Source organism: Choloepus didactylus, chromosome 6 (assembly GCF_015220235.1).
Source record: "Choloepus didactylus isolate mChoDid1 chromosome 6, mChoDid1.pri, whole genome shotgun sequence".
Classification (NCBI taxonomy): Eukaryota; Metazoa; Chordata; class Mammalia; order Pilosa; family Megalonychidae; genus Choloepus; species Choloepus didactylus.
Genome location: NC_051312.1, coordinates 134483212 through 134499261, shown reverse-complemented (window position 1 = coordinate 134499261; position 16050 = coordinate 134483212). Strand labels below are relative to the sequence as shown.

General features: G+C 58.2%; 1 protein-coding gene across 10 annotated transcripts in view; it reads right to left on the bottom strand.

Annotated features, from left to right (window-relative positions):
* The window catches only part of PHLDB1 (pleckstrin homology like domain family B member 1), a 45802-nt gene that overhangs the window by 12782 nt on the left and 16970 nt on the right, over nt 1–16050 (bottom strand). For 4 of the 10 annotated variants that reach the window (XM_037841652.1, XM_037841654.1, XM_037841653.1 and 1 more), the window contains 9 exons: nt 13982–15330; nt 11288–11569; nt 10726–10866; nt 10448–10585; nt 7701–7829; nt 7172–7327; nt 4144–4254; nt 3900–3989; nt 966–1106 (listed from right to left, as the gene is read on the bottom strand). In XM_037841652.1, the coding sequence (XP_037697580.1) occupies nt 966–1106; nt 3900–3989; nt 4144–4254; nt 7172–7327; nt 7701–7829; nt 10448–10585; nt 10726–10866; nt 11288–11569; nt 13982–15330 (2537 nt within the window). The remainder of the gene's footprint in view (nt 1–965; nt 1107–3899; nt 3990–4143; nt 4255–7171; nt 7328–7700; nt 7830–10447; nt 10586–10725; nt 10867–11287; nt 11570–13981; nt 15331–16050) is intronic. The other 6 variants (XM_037841656.1, XM_037841658.1, XM_037841655.1 and 3 more) reach the window with 3 other exon arrangements.

Here is a 16050-nt window from a genome sequence, read left to right as displayed (position 1 = left end):
CAGGCTCCCTCATGGCACTAACATTCAGTCAGTATGGTCTGTGGGGTCAAGAAACCTGACTTTCAGTGCAGCTCTGCTCTGCCTAGCTGTGTGGCTTTGGGGAGATTATTTCTCTTCTCTGGGCCCAGTGTTTGATCTGTAAAATGAGAGTTAACATCATCTAACTCAAAGGCCTGTGGTGACGATTAAATGCATCAAAACAGGTGAAAGTCTCTACCCAGCTGGGCACAAAGTAGAAGCACCACATGTTAAATGAATCCAACTCCTCCCACAGGGAGCATGTGATTCTAGCTGAGGTCACAGCTTAGAGATGCAATGCCTTCTCTCAAGGAGAGGGTCTTTGGTGGTAGAATCTTAGGCGCTACACACGTCAGCAGAGTGAAACTGGGGGGAGAAGACTGTCCGAGCACCTCATTCAGCAGCTTCCTGCAGACTCAGGGAAGCCCAAGCTTGCTGGGGCAGCTGAGGGGGCTGGGCATGTCCCCAGGGCTCTCACTTCAGAGTCTGTGTCCCCTCTGTCCTGTCCCCAAGTGTCAATCATAGGGAGACCAGAGAGCAAAATGCTGGCAGTTCTCCCAGGACACACTAATTCCAGCTGTGACAAGAGTGTGTCAGGCTCCCAGATTGGGAGAGAAGTTTTAGGGTGGGGGGCTTCTAAGGAGAGAGCGGCCCACAGTCAGGAAGGCTGCCTGGCTGAGCCCCGCATGGAGCATAAAGCAGCCCCCATCATGAACATTGCTCCAGAAACCCCTTCCAGCGGACAACCAAGTCACATCACCCTTCGACTCCAGAGGCTGTCCTCCGGCTGCCCTCCTGCCCTCCTCAGGGTCCAGAGGCCCTCTGTGGCCCTGGCCAGGCTGACCCCCACCACTCAGGGTGGCACTGCATGGCTGATGGATTGGCAGGAGGTATTCAGAACAGAAAGGAGCGAGGACTGAGAGGGTGGGCAGTGAGGGAGGGGTTACCTGCAGCTGACGGGAAGCTTTGGCAGGCAGAGGCGGGGGGGAGGAGCGAGGGGAGGCGGCAGCGGGGCCAGCCCCCAGCCCGGCCATCAGCTCCTGGTACCACTGCTCTAAGTCTACAGCAGGGAGCAGCAGCTTCTCCATCTGGAGGGGGGTGTGCAGAGGAAGACAGAGGACAGGAATGGAAGGATGGAGAGCAAAGGTAAGGAGATGAGGGGAAGGGAAAAGATGGGAAAAAGGAGGACAAAGGAAGAAGAAAGGGGGAAGTTAGAGGAAAGGTGAAGGAAGGCCATATCAGGGAAATGGATGGGGAAGTGAGGGAAAAGGGAAGGAAGGAAGGGAGAACAGAGAGCATAAAGAGAAAGAAGAGAAAACCAGTGAGCAAACAGTCGCCATGAATGTGTTGAGGGCAAAGGGAAACAGTCGGGGCACAACTCCCAGACCACAGACACGTGCTGTGCCAGCCAGGGTGCGAGCCAGCCAGCCCTGCCCACGGGCACTGAGCACCCCCTCAGGCTGGCCCAGAGCTGAGAAGCCGGCAAGCAGGGGCGAAACACAGACAGGGCAACCGGGAGTGGGGCGGGTGGCAAGAACACACAGATCACCAACCTTGGGTGAGGGCACGATGGAAGCAGAGGAGGAAGAAGAGGAGGGCAGCACAGGAGAAAGGCAGGTGGTGGGGACCAGGTCGCGGGAGACAGAGGCCCAGGGAGGCAGGCCTGGTGCAGGGGCTGGGGGCATGGGTGAGCTGCCCCACACTGCCTTTAGCTGCTCAAGCGTCACGTACTTGGGAGGAGGCCGGGCAGCAGGAGGGAAGACAAGAGGTTAATGGGACTGGTACCCAAGAGATAGCCCTGCCCAGGGGCGAGGAAAGGGAAGGGATAGAAGCTCAGCGCAGAGGCAGCCTGCACAGCCCAGGAGAGCAGAAGTCCTCCTGGCGTGATGCCTTCATCCTAGCAGAGGGCCTATCCTTCCCTGCACCAGTGGGAGCTGCAGGGAGCTCCCAAGGCCCTGGGGAACAGCAGAGGGGACCACTCCCAGCCCCCTACATGCCCCCCAGACCTGAGGGGCAGTCTGGGGCACCCACTGGTACCTCACTATCAGGCAGAGGCTGGGCGGGCACGCCAGGGAAGGAGGCGGAAGCATAGGGGTCCAAGCGGGAGCACAGCTGCAGAACCTCTGCCAGGCTCACGTATTCCTAGGGCACCCAGTGGGATGAGGGGTGGGCGGAGAAGAGGTTAATGGGGTTCAACCAGGTACCCGACACCCCACACTCCATGCCAGGCCACAAGGCCATCACTGCGTGTCAATACAAAATTCAGAGTGGGGGTGAGGAGCTCAGCTGGCCGTAGACAGCTTTGGTGGGGGAACCAGAAAAGCAGAACTGACTGTCTAAAGGCTCCCCTGAACTCCACTTTGGGGGCAGCCCTGGTACCTAGTCTTTGCCCCAGGCAGACCCTGACAGGCCCGTCACTGAGTTTTCCCTGGGCTGGGGGGCACAGGAAGAGCCTAGGGAAGGCCTTCCAAGAGCCCCTGAGGATCAGGACCCAACTTCCAGAGACCCCACCTGTTTTCCAACACCCTGGGCACCCCGGTGGGGCCTTCACATGCAGCATCCAGCACCAGTTCACCCTTCCCCAGGATCCCCTTGCACCCCACCTGCCAGAGCAAGTGCTGGGGATGCGGGTGGGGGAGAGGAGACCACTAGGGCCTGAGCAAGATGGGTCCTGAGAAAGGAAAAGGGACCCACTGCCCAAGGGTGAGTACTTGGGAAGGTGCCGACACAAGCCCCCCTGAGATGGTGGGGTGGGATGACAGGGACCGTCCTACTCATCACATATCCTTGGAACGCTGAGGGATGTCGGGGACACAGCAGACCCTCCAAATTGGGTGTTGACACCAAGTACAGTATCCCAAGACTTCCCTACCCAAAGGGAGCTCCTCCAGGCCTAGCTCCAGAGGCTGACATACTCCAGGGATCATGGAACAGGAAAACGGGCCAGGAGGGACTGATGTGTTGTGAGAACTAATGAATGTCATGCTGAATACATGCAAATTAGTATGCAAATTGACACTTTCATTATGCATGAGCTGCCCAGGCACCCCAAGTAACCACAGGACAGCAAACCCCCTCAGACCCTGGGCAGCCAAAGGGTTACTGCCACACACCCTTCAGCCAAGCCCATGGAAGGAGCTATAGGCAGGAGCTCAGCAGGCAAGCAGGCAGTGGGCACAGCAGAGTACACCGTTAGTTAGCTGTGATTACCTCTTGTACTTTGGGGCAGAGCTGAGTGGAAGCAGGTGGGAATAAAGGAATAGAGGAAGCCTCAGCCTGAGAAGACCCTGGAAACGGCCCCAGAACCTCAGTCCCCAGACCCAGCTCTGAGGACTCGGAGTTGAGCAGCTCAGCCTACAGAGAGGATACTCAGCTCTCACCTGCAGCCCAGCCACCCTACCCAGGCCTAAAATGCTTGTGCAGAGTCACCTGCCAGGCATGCAAAGATGTGAGACAGAACAGCTTAGGGGTCCTCAATGCCCATGTCTGAGCCAAGAGCCTGGCGCCAGACCAAAGCTGAGGGAGCCCTCAAGATCAGGACCTCTAGATCCCTATGCTCCCTCCCCAAGGTGAGTCTGCCTGGCCCAGCACAGGTCTGACCAAATCCCATGCCAACCATGGTCCCCAGGCATCCCCAGGTATACTCAGCCACCCATAGTCATGTGATCAGTGGGCCCAGGGAACCAGAAAAGCAAATGAATAGAAGCAGCTGGTAGCCACAGAGGTTCAAATCCCAGACCTCAAGACCAATCCTATTCAACTCTCTCCAATTTGGGGAGATGCCCCATCCTCGACCACAGCCATTGGGGTGCCATGCATTGGCTCCAGAGCTTCCCAGGACACCCCTGGACCCGAAGCTGGGGCTGACCCAACCACGCTACCTCTTTGAGGGTCGAGGTGGTCTTCGGGAAAGGCCTTCCCCCTGTGAGTGAGTGGTATCGTCTTTCCAGCATAGTCAGTTTCTCCTTCTCCTGCAAGACCAGAGTGGCAGGAAGTCAGAGAGAGGTGGGAAGGAGGGCAAGGGAGGACAGTTGAAGGGGGCTCCCCATGGCTGGCAAATGGTCCGCCGCAGCCCTTCTGCACCCACCTCCCATTCCCTCCCGATCCTGACTTGACCAAGGCTACCTTCTGCAGCAGCTGCAGGGAGGCATTCTTGTCCCGGGCCAGGCGCTCTGACTCTTGCACGGCCTGGGCCCGGATCTGCCCAGCCTGACTGTCCAGGACTGCCAGGCGCTCCTGGAGGAGACAGGGGGTGGGTCAGGCCCTGGGGACACAGGGCTGAGCCCAAGTGAGGCCGGGACCAGCCCAGCAATGCCCTGGGCTTAGGTGATGGAAGTCAACCAGCCTCTGCTCAGCCTCAACTTGCCCAGGAAAACTAGGGCTGCATGGTAGGCTCCTGCCCCCACCCTCTTCTTCCTCCCTCCACCAGAGACCTCTGAGCCACTAGGACCACTGGCCTGAACTCAAATCCCCTCTGTTTCCCTCCCCATCACTCCCATAGCCAATGGGTCCAAAGCTGTTCTCATGAACATTTTTTCCTGCTCCCCACCCCCACCCCGCACCACCCAAATCCAGGCCCTCTGCTTTCCTGCCCTAGACTTTCTCACCAGCCTCCTGCCTTTGGTTTCTCAACTTTCTGATCCACTCTTCCTACTGCCACAAGTAAGGTCATGTCATTCTTCTCCTCAAAAACTTTCAGTGGTGCCTCACTGCTCACAGGATAAAGCACCAATGCTTTACCCAGCTTTCAAGGGCCACCATAACTGGTCCTACACTCTCAGCTCCCCCTTCCGCCCTTAGCCTCCGTTTTCTCTCAGCTCAGCCACGTGCTTTGCAGTATACACTTCTGGGCCTTCCTGAAGGCTGTCCCCTCAGCCCAGAATGCCATGTCTTACCCATGAAGAGCTCGCTTATCCTCCAAAGACCTAATGCTACCTCCTCTCCAAAGTTGTACGCAATCCCCACTCAATTTCTTTGCTACTTCCTCTGTGCTCATTTTATCCCATATCACCATCTGCCTTGTATTACTGTTACTTGAGAAAATATCTGTCTCCACACCCTTCCCTGTCCTCCCCAACCCCCCACCCTGCCCCCAACCATAAGATCCAAAGGCAGGACTAGTGTCTTTTATGTCTCCATATCCTCAATAGGGCTTAGCACAGTTTCTGGTACAGGAAAGAGCTCAACCACTGTGTGCTAAAAGGAAATGAAAAGAATAATACGTTGAGGAAGAAGAATGGGGGCTAGGGAGAATGGGCTGGGTTAATCCCAGGAGGGCTTCCTGAAAGAGGAGGACTTAAGTCATCACCCTTAGGAACAAGATGTGAGACAGGGAGGCGTGGAGAAGAGAGCTGCCCTAAATCTTGGGTCAGCCCAAGCCAAGTAGGCCAGACAGTAATCCTCACAGCAAAACCTACCATTTACTAAGAGCCTGTGAGGAGCCAGGAACTCTGCTAGATACTGAGCATTTGTTACCTCATTTAATCCCCACCCTAGTCTTACAAGGGCAGAAGCCTTTATACCCATTTTACAGATGAGGACACTAACATGTTGGGAGCTAAGTTCTCACAGGTAGTAAGTGGTACAGCTAGGGTTAGAAGCAGATCTGCTGTACTCCTAGGCCAGTACTCTGAGCCACCCAGAACCAGAGTGGAGAGAATAGAGGAGCATGGGGTATCAGGACAGACAGAACCTGGGGTGGGACACTGGGGGCTGTGGAATAGAAGCTGGGCAGGGCTCGTAAGGAAGGGCATGGGGAACAATGTGAACCCTGGGTCCTAGAGGCTGAGCGCCTGCTACCCAGTGGCCAACATAGGTGAGGGAAGAAGGTACAGGAATCCACTACTGCTGACCCTTCCTGAACTCCATGGAGCTCATATCCATCAGAACCTCGAAGGGATGGGACTGGGTCTTCTAGGCTCCCTGCTCAACCCCCTCCAGAAGGAAAGAGAAAGAGGCCAGAGCATGCCAGCCCCCAGCTCCAGTGCAGTACTGTGGAAGGAACATGAGCTTTGAACTCTGACTCTGAAGTTTATAAGCTGGGAGGTTCTGGGCAAATATGTAGCTGTTCTGCGTCCTGGTTTCCTTGTCCATCAAATGGAGTTAAGAGTGCCTTGCCTCCTGAGGCCATCCTAAGACAGCAGGAGATAACCCAAGGAACACATCCATGTGCTTAGGAAACGTTAGTTTTCTTCCTTTCATCAGCCTCACATCTGGAAGGCGAATGCATTTGTGTGGCAGAACAGCTCAGAGAGAGAAACAAGGGATCTGGACTCTGGGGAAAGTCCAAGGACTCCCCACTTACCCCCAAATTCAAGCTAGAAATCAAGCCACAAAACTGACCACTTTTTTACTGCCCCCCCCCCCACTGGCCTCACCACCCACATACACACTCTTGCCAGGAAAACTGCACACGCATGCATGTGTGTTCACAGACATGCACGCCTCAGCCATGGGATGTCAGGCACCTGGGCTATCTTCCCATTCTCCTCCCCCACCTCTCCCTACCCTTGGTTTCCAAGAGCCTCCTCCAGGGAGCCTCCCCAGAATTTAACTCCCCATCCTCAAACACACACCTGCTCCATCACTTGGTCACCTTTCATGCCTGGTCTGGCCAAGGTCAAAAGCAAACAACCATGGATGAACAGCCAGGACACCCAACCCCCTCGTTTTATAGCTCAGATAACTGAGAGGTGTCAGTCAAGCGAGTGCTGAGCCAGGCCTGAACTCAGAAGGATGCCTTTTCTAGATCTAATACCACATCTCGGGCCTTTTGGTGGCCATGTCCATCAGACAGAGAGCTCTATAAGGGCAGGAATTAGCCTCTTCTCCAGCCTCCTCCTCCATCTTTCACCAAACTGCCCAGCCATGCGCAGCTCAGTGTATGAACTGAAGCTCTTTTTCACTGGAAGACTGAGGGGAGTTGAGGCCTAACAACATCACCCATGGTTTGCAGAGTGCTTACTGCCATCATATCCTCTGCTCTTTGCAGACATCATCTCATCCAACCTCCCCAACAGCCCTAAGAGGAGGGTGCCGTTAGAGGCCTCACTTTTCAAAAGAGGAAACCGAGGCTCAGAAAGGTGAAATTAACTTGTGTGAGGACATCGACTGGGACTGGCACTGGCTGCAGCCTTGCCAGCGCCGGGCCCACCTTCCTCTTGGCCATGCTGCGGTGCAGCTCGGCCTTGGCCCGCAGCAGCCCCTGGCCGGCCAGCTCACGCTCCTCCTCCACGCGGCTCTCCCGCTCCAGCTGCTGGAACTCCAAGTCCTCAAAGAGCTTTGTCTCCGTCTCCAGGGTCTCTGCCTCCTTGAACGACAGTGACAAAGGGGGTTGGGGGTGCTCGAAATGCCTCCCCCGGTATGGAAGGCCAGACATCAGAGGTGTGGGTTCTGGGGGCTGGGCCCGAGGGGGACAGGGGAAGGAGCTTGCCCCCACCCAAGCCCCTCTCCTCTGCTTGGCTTTGCCGCTTTCGCCGGCATCACTGCCCCGGAGCAGCAGGAAGGAGAGAACTGACCCCCCCCCCTCCAACCCGTCCTTGTCTCCCTCCAAGCCACAGCACCGACCCTGGCGTCCGGCAGGTACTGCAGGGGCCAGGTGGTCCCGTCCCACCGCGCTCCTCTCTTCTCTCTGGGCGGGGGGCCCGCGGAGGGCCGGGGCAGGGGGTGCTGGTGAAACTGACCCTTCTCAGCTGCTCCTGTAACTGTTCCCGCACTGACTCGGGGCAGTTATCGAGCTGCGTCTGGAGCTCGGCGTACAGCGCCTGGTGGGCCTCCAGGTGCCTCCGTCCCGCGGCCAGCTCCGCCCTCTCCTGGTCGGCGGGAGGGGGAGGGGGCGGGGCACAGGGAGAGAGAACACACACTCCTCAACTCGGGCCGCGGGGCCGCGGCGGGGCAGCGGGGCGGGGCCAGAGCAGCAGGGGGCGGGGCCAGAGCAGCAGGGGGCGGGGCCAGAGCAGGGGGAGGGGCGGGGTGAGGGAGAGGGCAGGAAAAAAAAGGAGGCAAAGAGGGAAGAACCAGGAGAGGCGAAAGGGAGGAACCGAAAGGGAAAGCGAGGCGGGCAAGAGGTGAAGAATAAGGAGAAGGGAGCAAGAAGCAAGGAGTGGAGATGGCAGGACAGGACTCAGGCACAGGATAGAGTAAAGTGGGGCAGAGGAGAGGGGGCAAGGCAGAAATTCTGGTCTCTTGGAGTCCTTTCAACTAGAAGTGTTTGAGGAGGTCCTAAGAAAAGGCCCTCTGTTTGTTTCCTTTCCGAACCAAAGCTGGTTCAGCATCACAAACATGGAGCCTCTAGCTCCTTTCCTTCCCGTCTTCCACTGCCCAGAGACCAAAATTTAACCCTGGGGGGAAAGGGTACAGATGAAGAGGGTTAAATCCAAGGTAGAGGGTGAATTAAAAGGTAAGGGGGTTAAAGCAACAGCGGTGCGGCAGAGAGGACCCCAGCCCAGCCCCCTCGGCCCCCTCCCCTCCTACCCAGGGTAGGGGTGGGTGCTGGCACAGCAGGCCGAACCTCAGCAGGGATGAAGGTTGCAATTAGTTCGGCCGTTGCCATGGTAATAGGAGCCCCAGGAGTGGGTACAGAGCGGAGGTGGATGGCTCTGTCTGGGGCAAGATGACACCTCTGAGGGCGGGAAGGGGACGAGGGGAGGAGTTGGTGAGTCACCCCTCGGAAGGACAGGCAGAGGAGAACTGTGATTACTGATTCCAAAGCCAGAGTGGGACCACAGGCTGTGGGCTGAGGGAGGGAGCTGAGTGAACCACTCCGCTACTGACACCATCACCCCCACCATTACGACCACCACCATCACCAGCACAACCTCAAAGGACTGGGCCCAGAGAGAAGGCAAATCTAGGCCTCCAGCAATCCCGGGTCCATGAGAAGTGAGGTTAGTCAATTTCCTGCTGCAAAGCTGAGCTACCCCCAGGAGTGAGCACGCTGGGGATGCTGACCCCTGTCCCCTCACCTCCCACTGACCCCTCCACACTCCCCATCCATTCTGGAGAGGAGGACCTGATCAGGCCAGTTCCTGGAGTCCAGGCACTTCCCCTTCCTTGGACTCAGCCTTTAAAATGCTCTGTGTTCTGGGTGGCTCAGGGGCTGGGGAAGGCCCTGGTTGGGATATCTAGTTGGGAAGCCCCAGGGGGGAAGGCTAGGAAGGGTTGACATTGTGCTGGCAGAAAGCCCCTGTCCAAGCCCTCCACAGGCCATGCCACCACAGCCAGACCTCTATATCATACCCTCTGGCCCAAGAGGGAAGGCGGGAGGGCTGGAGCGTGTGCGGGGGTAGTTGGAGGACAGCTTGCTTCTCCCTGCTGTGCAGGGAACTGCCAACATTCTGTAGAGGCAGCAGCCCAGGATTTATGAATGGGAGGAACCCCTCAGCTGAGCATTTTCCTCAACACTGTACCCCTTCTGCCAATACCCCAGTGGGTAATGTTGAGCCATGCCCCCTGTCCAGTCCTTTCTGCTCAAAACCCTGGGGCCCCACACCAAGAAAAGGCTGCGGCAGCATTAGAGGGGAGAGGTGCCTGTGAGTTAGTGCAAAGCCAGGCATTGCCTAGCCCTGCCTGGGTGGCACTGGCAGTTAGGGGCATGCGGAGAGCCTGGGGACAGTATTAGAGGGGGGCGTTAGTGCAGGCCTGGCTGGCAAGCGTGGAGTTAATTTGGCACAGAATTTGAGAGTGTGGTTTTCGGGGCCAGAACCAAAGCTCCAAAAAAACAAGGGTCAAAGAATTTTTAAGAGCTTCAAAATTGAGAGCAGGAGAAAGATCCTCTCAAAAAAATCCAGAAGGAAAATCAATTTCTTGGAAAAATACTGTCAAATCCAGAAATAGATGGCCCCTCTCCACTTCAGAGCTTTTGGCACGCTGTTGGGCATCTTGGGCATGGCTGGCAGGGCCCCTGTGGGATGGAGCGGCCCCTGCAGGCTGACATAAAATCTGAAAGGGGCAGGGGCAGGAGCTGGAACCATCTGGGACGGGATGCTGCAGATCCTGAAGGCTTAGGGGAAACAGATGCCTGAGGGCCATCTCCCAAAGACCAGTCCTGAGCGCCTGAGTCATGCTTGGAGGGAGACGTTCTCCAGATGGTGAAAAACAAACCGGAACCACTCCCCAGCACCAGTGCCCTCAGGCTGTGCTCACTGCCTGGTACTTCCTAGAAGGGCCATAAAAGGCCCAGAATCTCAGATACCCAGATACCCCGAGGTAGCACAGAGACCCAGGCAGAGGAGACCCCAGACCCCAGCCCAGCCCCTGGCAGTACCCTCCAAGCTTGTACTTTCTACAGAGAACAAAGCCCCCTGCCCCTGGAAGGGCACAGAGACCTCCTGGTCTATAGGGTAGGTGGGGTGAGGGACCCCGGAGAAGGCATTTCCTCCTCTCCCAGGCGACTGGTGCCCAGTACTGGGCCAGGCCAGCTGTGGGTTACCTTGTCCCTCTCCTTTTGGATGCCAGACTCCAAGGCCACCAGCTTCTCCTGCAGCTGGTCTGCTGCCTTCTGCTCTTTCTGCAGCAGTGCCCGCTCTGCCTCCCTTTCCCCCTGCAGAAGTGCACGCTCCATTTCGGCCTGTGGGTAAAGATACCAGGGCCCATGTCCAGACCAGTCAAGGCAGCCACGCTCAGACCCTCTCAGACATTCCCACGCAGGCCCCTCTCTGGGGCCTTCACTCTGCAGGGAAGGAGTTGGCTGGGGCCCTCAGGGCTCACCTCTCGGGCAGACTCCTGCAGCTGCTGCTCCAGCTCCTTCACATGGACCTTAAGCTGCTCCACTCGCCCCAGCACCCGAGCCCGCTCCTCTTCCAGGGCCAGCACCTCTCCCTGGAGCTTGGTGCTAGGCGCATCTTCATGCTGGAGAGCAGGGAAGCCATCAGCTGGGGAAGCCTAGAGCCTTCCAGGATCAGACTGAGAATGGATCCCCATTCCTAAGGGCACTTGAAAGGGGTAGCTGGACTGAGCTAGGAGGCAAATTTCCCTGAGGGCAGCAACAAGGGCTCAGCTGAAAGGAATAAAGCTTTGTCATTGAGCGGAGGCCTGTGTGGGGCCCCAAGGAAAGGCAGGCATAAAGCATATTTACAGCTTGGGAAACTCAGCGCCACCTGCCTCCTCATTTCCACACTTCTAGTATCCAGTTCTCTTCCCAAACTTGATGCTGCAACCGTTTCCCCTTCGCAGGGCCCTGCTCTCCCCACACCAACCTCCTCTGCCTCCTAGCAGGCTCGACCAGGGCTCAGCCCCTAGCCCTCCTGCCCTCCCCCCCACCATGTCCCACCTCCTGCTGGGTGCTCTCGGTGCTGCTGCATTCCTCTTTGAGATTTTCCTCATCGGAGCGTTCCACACTCTCCCACAGGCGTTGGCCAGCACCTCCAGGCTCCTCGCTGCTCCTCCCAGAGGCCCCAATGGCTCCTGCCAGGCCCCTTGAGGGCCTCCGGCCTGCCAGTGCCAATGCCACGGTGGCCTCCCCGATGCTGGGCAGCTCCCCAGCCTCAGGGCCCCCATCAGCCCGGCTGTACTCAGCACACAGGTTCAGGATGGTCTCCAGGCGCTGGCGTTCCTGCAGAGGGCAGACAGAGCAGGACGTGAAGGGGGTGAGGCCGGGTCCGGCAAGGCAGGAGGGAGAACCAGGACACTAGGGGAGCATGGGTTGGCATCAAGTTGGAGCCCCAACCCCAAGATCTGGGAGAAGCAGAGGGAAGAGGGCACTCCCGAAGCAGGCATGAGGACCCAGGCTGCTGTGCCACCTGCCCACGTGGCCAGCCCCTCCCATCTTCCTGTTTCCTTTCCCTTCTCACTCTCTCCCGGGCTTCCTCATGGACACACAGGGGCACACCCAGACACACACAGGAACACACACTGGTACACAGACTAAGGACACACAGTCAGACACAGATAAACACTCAGGTGCTCCCAACACTGATCCACAGGCACAGGGCACACAGAGACACCCCCCACCAGCACCAACACGGCACACCCTCACGGACCACCTGGATACAATAGGCACACTGGCCCTGCACTCACAGGCCTGAACACTCAGACACCAGCTCTAACACACACAAATGCACACTGATAAATACAGCCTAGCATACAGACAGGTGGGCACTTACACAGATAGACAGGGCTGGAAAATGGATCCATGGGCCCACAGGGACCCAACGACACACAGACTGACGCCAAAACATGCTCAGAGGCATGTACACACCCAGACACAGACACACATGGAGGTGAGTGAGGCAGACCCTAGGACCCAGGCCTCCTGGTGCCCACCTCAGCTCAGGTCACTCTTAGGCAGCCCTCAGCAACTCATCAGCAAAATGGGCTGCTGCCAGGCCCCAAGGGCCCAGGCCACTTGATCCTGCCCTCCCCACACTCCCCTCCCACCTGCCTCTCAGGGGCCTATGAAGGGAAGGAGGGATGGTACAATCATGCTGGTCTGTAACCCTGACACCCATTCACAACTCCCAGCCCTGGAACCCTTCCCCCATTCCTCCCACCCGCCCCCCAGGCTCTCCAGGTTCCCGCAACCTGCTCAGGTGCCTCTCACCTGAGTTTGGCCATGACCCCAGACACTTACCCAGCTTCCTTCCTGCTGCTCACCCTGCTCCATGGCACAAAGACCAGGAGCTCAGCCTCAGCACCCAGGAGGTTGGGCTGGTGTCCCCGCCCCAGGACCCAGATAAGCAGCCACTTTGAGGTGGGAGGGGCAGGGCGGGCAGCCTCCAAGTCTTAAAGTGGCAGGTGGGGCAGGTCAGGGCTGGAGTGCGGTGTGCGCTTTCAGAGGTTGGGATTGGGGAGGATGAATGGAGGAATTGGGGGCCAGGGGCTGGGCCCACCACTCTGCCTGTGCCAAGCTCACCAGCCCTCTCCGAGAGGAGACCCCAGGGTGGGCTGAGCCTTTTCTTCTGGGGCAAGACAAAAATATTGAAGAGAAAATGTGGCAAAGGAAAAGACGGAGAGATCCTGCCTCATCTCTCCCCATCCAATACAAACACACAGTCCCACACCCTCACTCCAACCTGTCCCAACCTCTTGAAACCGTTCCCTGTCCCCAGACAAACCTCCTCAGCTCTGGCCCTCCTCCTCAAACCAATCCCAGGGTTCCTGTCCCCCTGCCCCATAAGAGAGAGGAGAGAGGGCATGGGGAGAGCAGAATCCATTCTTCTCCCCTACGTGTGTTTGAGAGTGTAGACACTGCCCAGAGCCCCTTGTGCTCCCCGCACTATCTGGGGAATCCTGGCCCCCACCCACCAGATGCCATCTCCAGGACAGCTGCCTGGAGCCACACCCAGTCCTGCCTGCCCCCACAAGCAGGCATGCGGTGCACACAGCCACAATCACCCGGCCCACCCCACGGTCAGGCCAGGGGCTGCCCACCCTGTTCCCTCCTCTTTCTACACTTGTCTTCCCAGTCGGCCCTGCCTGGGTCAGGGTGAGGGGGTACCACCCGTCTGTAGAGGCCAAGGAGAAGCAAGAAAGAGGATCAGGGACTTTTCTAAAGAACAAGCCTCAGGCAGAGTCAAAAGACAGGTGATCTGGGTTCCAAGTCCTGTTCTTCCAGAACTCACTGTGTGGCCTTAGACAAACCCATTTCCCTCTCTGGGCCTCAGTCTTCTCATCAAAACCTGCTTCTCAAACCAAGAGATGCAGGACCTCCCCATAAATGTGGTGTTTTCCTAGAGCTTCACTGGACTTAAGTAAATAGTGTGAAACTTAATTTGTACATTAAAACAAATGCTGGGCTGTAAAATAAATGAAAAGTTCGCATGAATTTAAAATAAAGCCTTAGAGACTTCAAAGAAAGTTCTTCGGGGCTCTGGAATCTTGGTCATTAAGGTGTGCTCTAGAGGTGGGGAAGCCTGTGAAGTTTGGGACCTGTCCAAGGGTGCCCTCCCCGCCGCCAGCTGGCCTTCCCAGGCCCTGGCAGAGACCCCATCATGGACGGCGGGCAGCCTGCCTGGCATCTGCTCACCAGCCTCTCCATCTCCTGCTCCCGGAGCCGCTCTTGGCGCTGGCGTCGATGGTACTCCAGGAGGTCATCCTCATTGTCACTGATCTCCGTGATGCTGTTTTTCCGCTCCCGGGTGACGGGCACCCGCAAGTCCCCGCTGGAGAGCTTCCTCTGGGCTCGGGGACTCTGACGGGGCGAGGCCCCAGTCAGCGAGCCTAGACTGTAGGCCGGGCTCAGCCTGCCACTGAAGCTGCCCTTGCGGGGTGCCAGGGCCTCCCCCAGTGTGGGCGAGGGGCTCCGTGTCCTCCGGCCCCGCCCACCCAGAGTCAGGGAGAAGTCCTCCGGGGAGGTCCCGTGGGCTGCCCAGCGCCGGGGCCGGGGACTCTCTGCCACTTCTCTGGTCAGCTTGGGATCCGGGGTGGTCCGAGCAGGCATAGGAGAGAGAGCCCGTCGGGACAGAGATGGGCTCAGGGGAGGGAGTTCTCGCATACTGTCCAGGCCCCGTCGGCCCAGGTGGGGGCTCTCGGGGGGCTGCAGGGTGTGGGTGGCTGACCCATCTGAAAATGTTCGGCCCACCAGCTGGCGTGAGGGGCTGGTTGTCAACCCCCGCTCGGCACCTGGAGGCTCACGGAAAGGGCTGGGAGGCCGGTCCTGAAGTGGGCCAATCTTGTTGCGGGGAGCAGGGACTGGAGGCTGGAACTTGGGGCTGCCAGGAATGCTGGTGGTTTGGCCGCGGGCACTGGAAGCTGGGTACTCACTCAGGCTGACAGCCACCAGGGGCAGCTGCCCACCCAGCCGGGGGCTCTCGGTGGCCCTGCGGGCCTCAGCCAAAACAGTGGCTGCAGGGCTGTCTGTCAGCAGACCCCGGAGGCCAGGGCTGGGGGGCCTCTCATGACCCCCTTTCCTGCCCAGCCGGGGGCTCTCAGAGGAGCGGGCACCACTTGGGCGGGGCTGTGGGGGCTGCAGGGCCAGATGGTAGCTGGAAGAGCGGGCGGGCACCAGTGGGGGCATGGAAGGTCCTGGCTCCTGCCCGCTGGGGGAGTGGCTGGCACAGCTTCCACTGCTGGCTGGTGAGGAGAGTGGAGAGAAGGCTGGAGAGGTGTTGTCATAGCTGGAGCCCACAGACATGGCACCGGGGCTGGTTGGGGGGGACAGCAGGTAGCGCCCACCGTTAGCCATCGGTGACAGTGGGGAGGTTGCAGCAGGCTTCTTGCCAGTGGCTGCAGGGTCCTCTAGCACCAAGGAGTCCATGATTTCCTGCAGGTCCTTCTCAATAGAGCTCACCAGGGAGCTGTGGCTGCCGCATGCCGAGGGTCCCCCGGTTACAGGCTGTGGGGTGTGATTTCCATTCACCAGGCTTTCTGATTCTCCTGAAGGGAAGTAGAAAGAGGCCTCAGACTCTGGTCTTCGACTTTGGGGAGCTGCATACACACAAAACAAGAGCTCCCCCTCTTCTCCTAGCAAGGTGGGGCTGCAAAGGCTTTGGAGGAGCCAGGAGAACTGGGTCTGGAACTGGCTCTGCCACAGATCTTGCTGTGCAACCTTAGCCAAGTCACTTTCCTTCCGTGCCCCTCAGTTTCCCCTTCTGTAAAGCAAGAGGATGGGCAGGGTCCTCCTGGGCAGAGCTGGCAACAATGCTGGATGCTTCTGGATCTAGTTCTTGCCAACTCACCCCAGGACTAGGCTCCTCCTCTGCCTCGGTTTCCCCAACCTCCTGTACCTCTCCTTCAGGAGGGGCAGGTGGACATTGTGTAAAGGGGATGGGGGCCAGCCACAGAGCCTGACAAAGGTTCCCAGGGCTCCCAGTCTAATAGGATATCTGGGCAGCCAGATCACACAGCAGCCAGAGGCCCAGAAAAAAAAAAAGGCTACAGGTCTGGGCCAGGGGTGTGTGCTGCACTGCCTAACCAATCAGAGGCAGGGGAGGGATCTGGTGTTAATAGCTGGTTCCTGGAAGCCAGGCTGGCCAGCAACTAGGTGCAGCTCAGTGCCTCCAATTATCCCATTAAGCCACGCCAGCAAGGGCCCGCCCCTGCCCTGCCCCAACCCTAGTTAACCCTGCAGTCACTGCCCCCAAACAGCCTGACAAG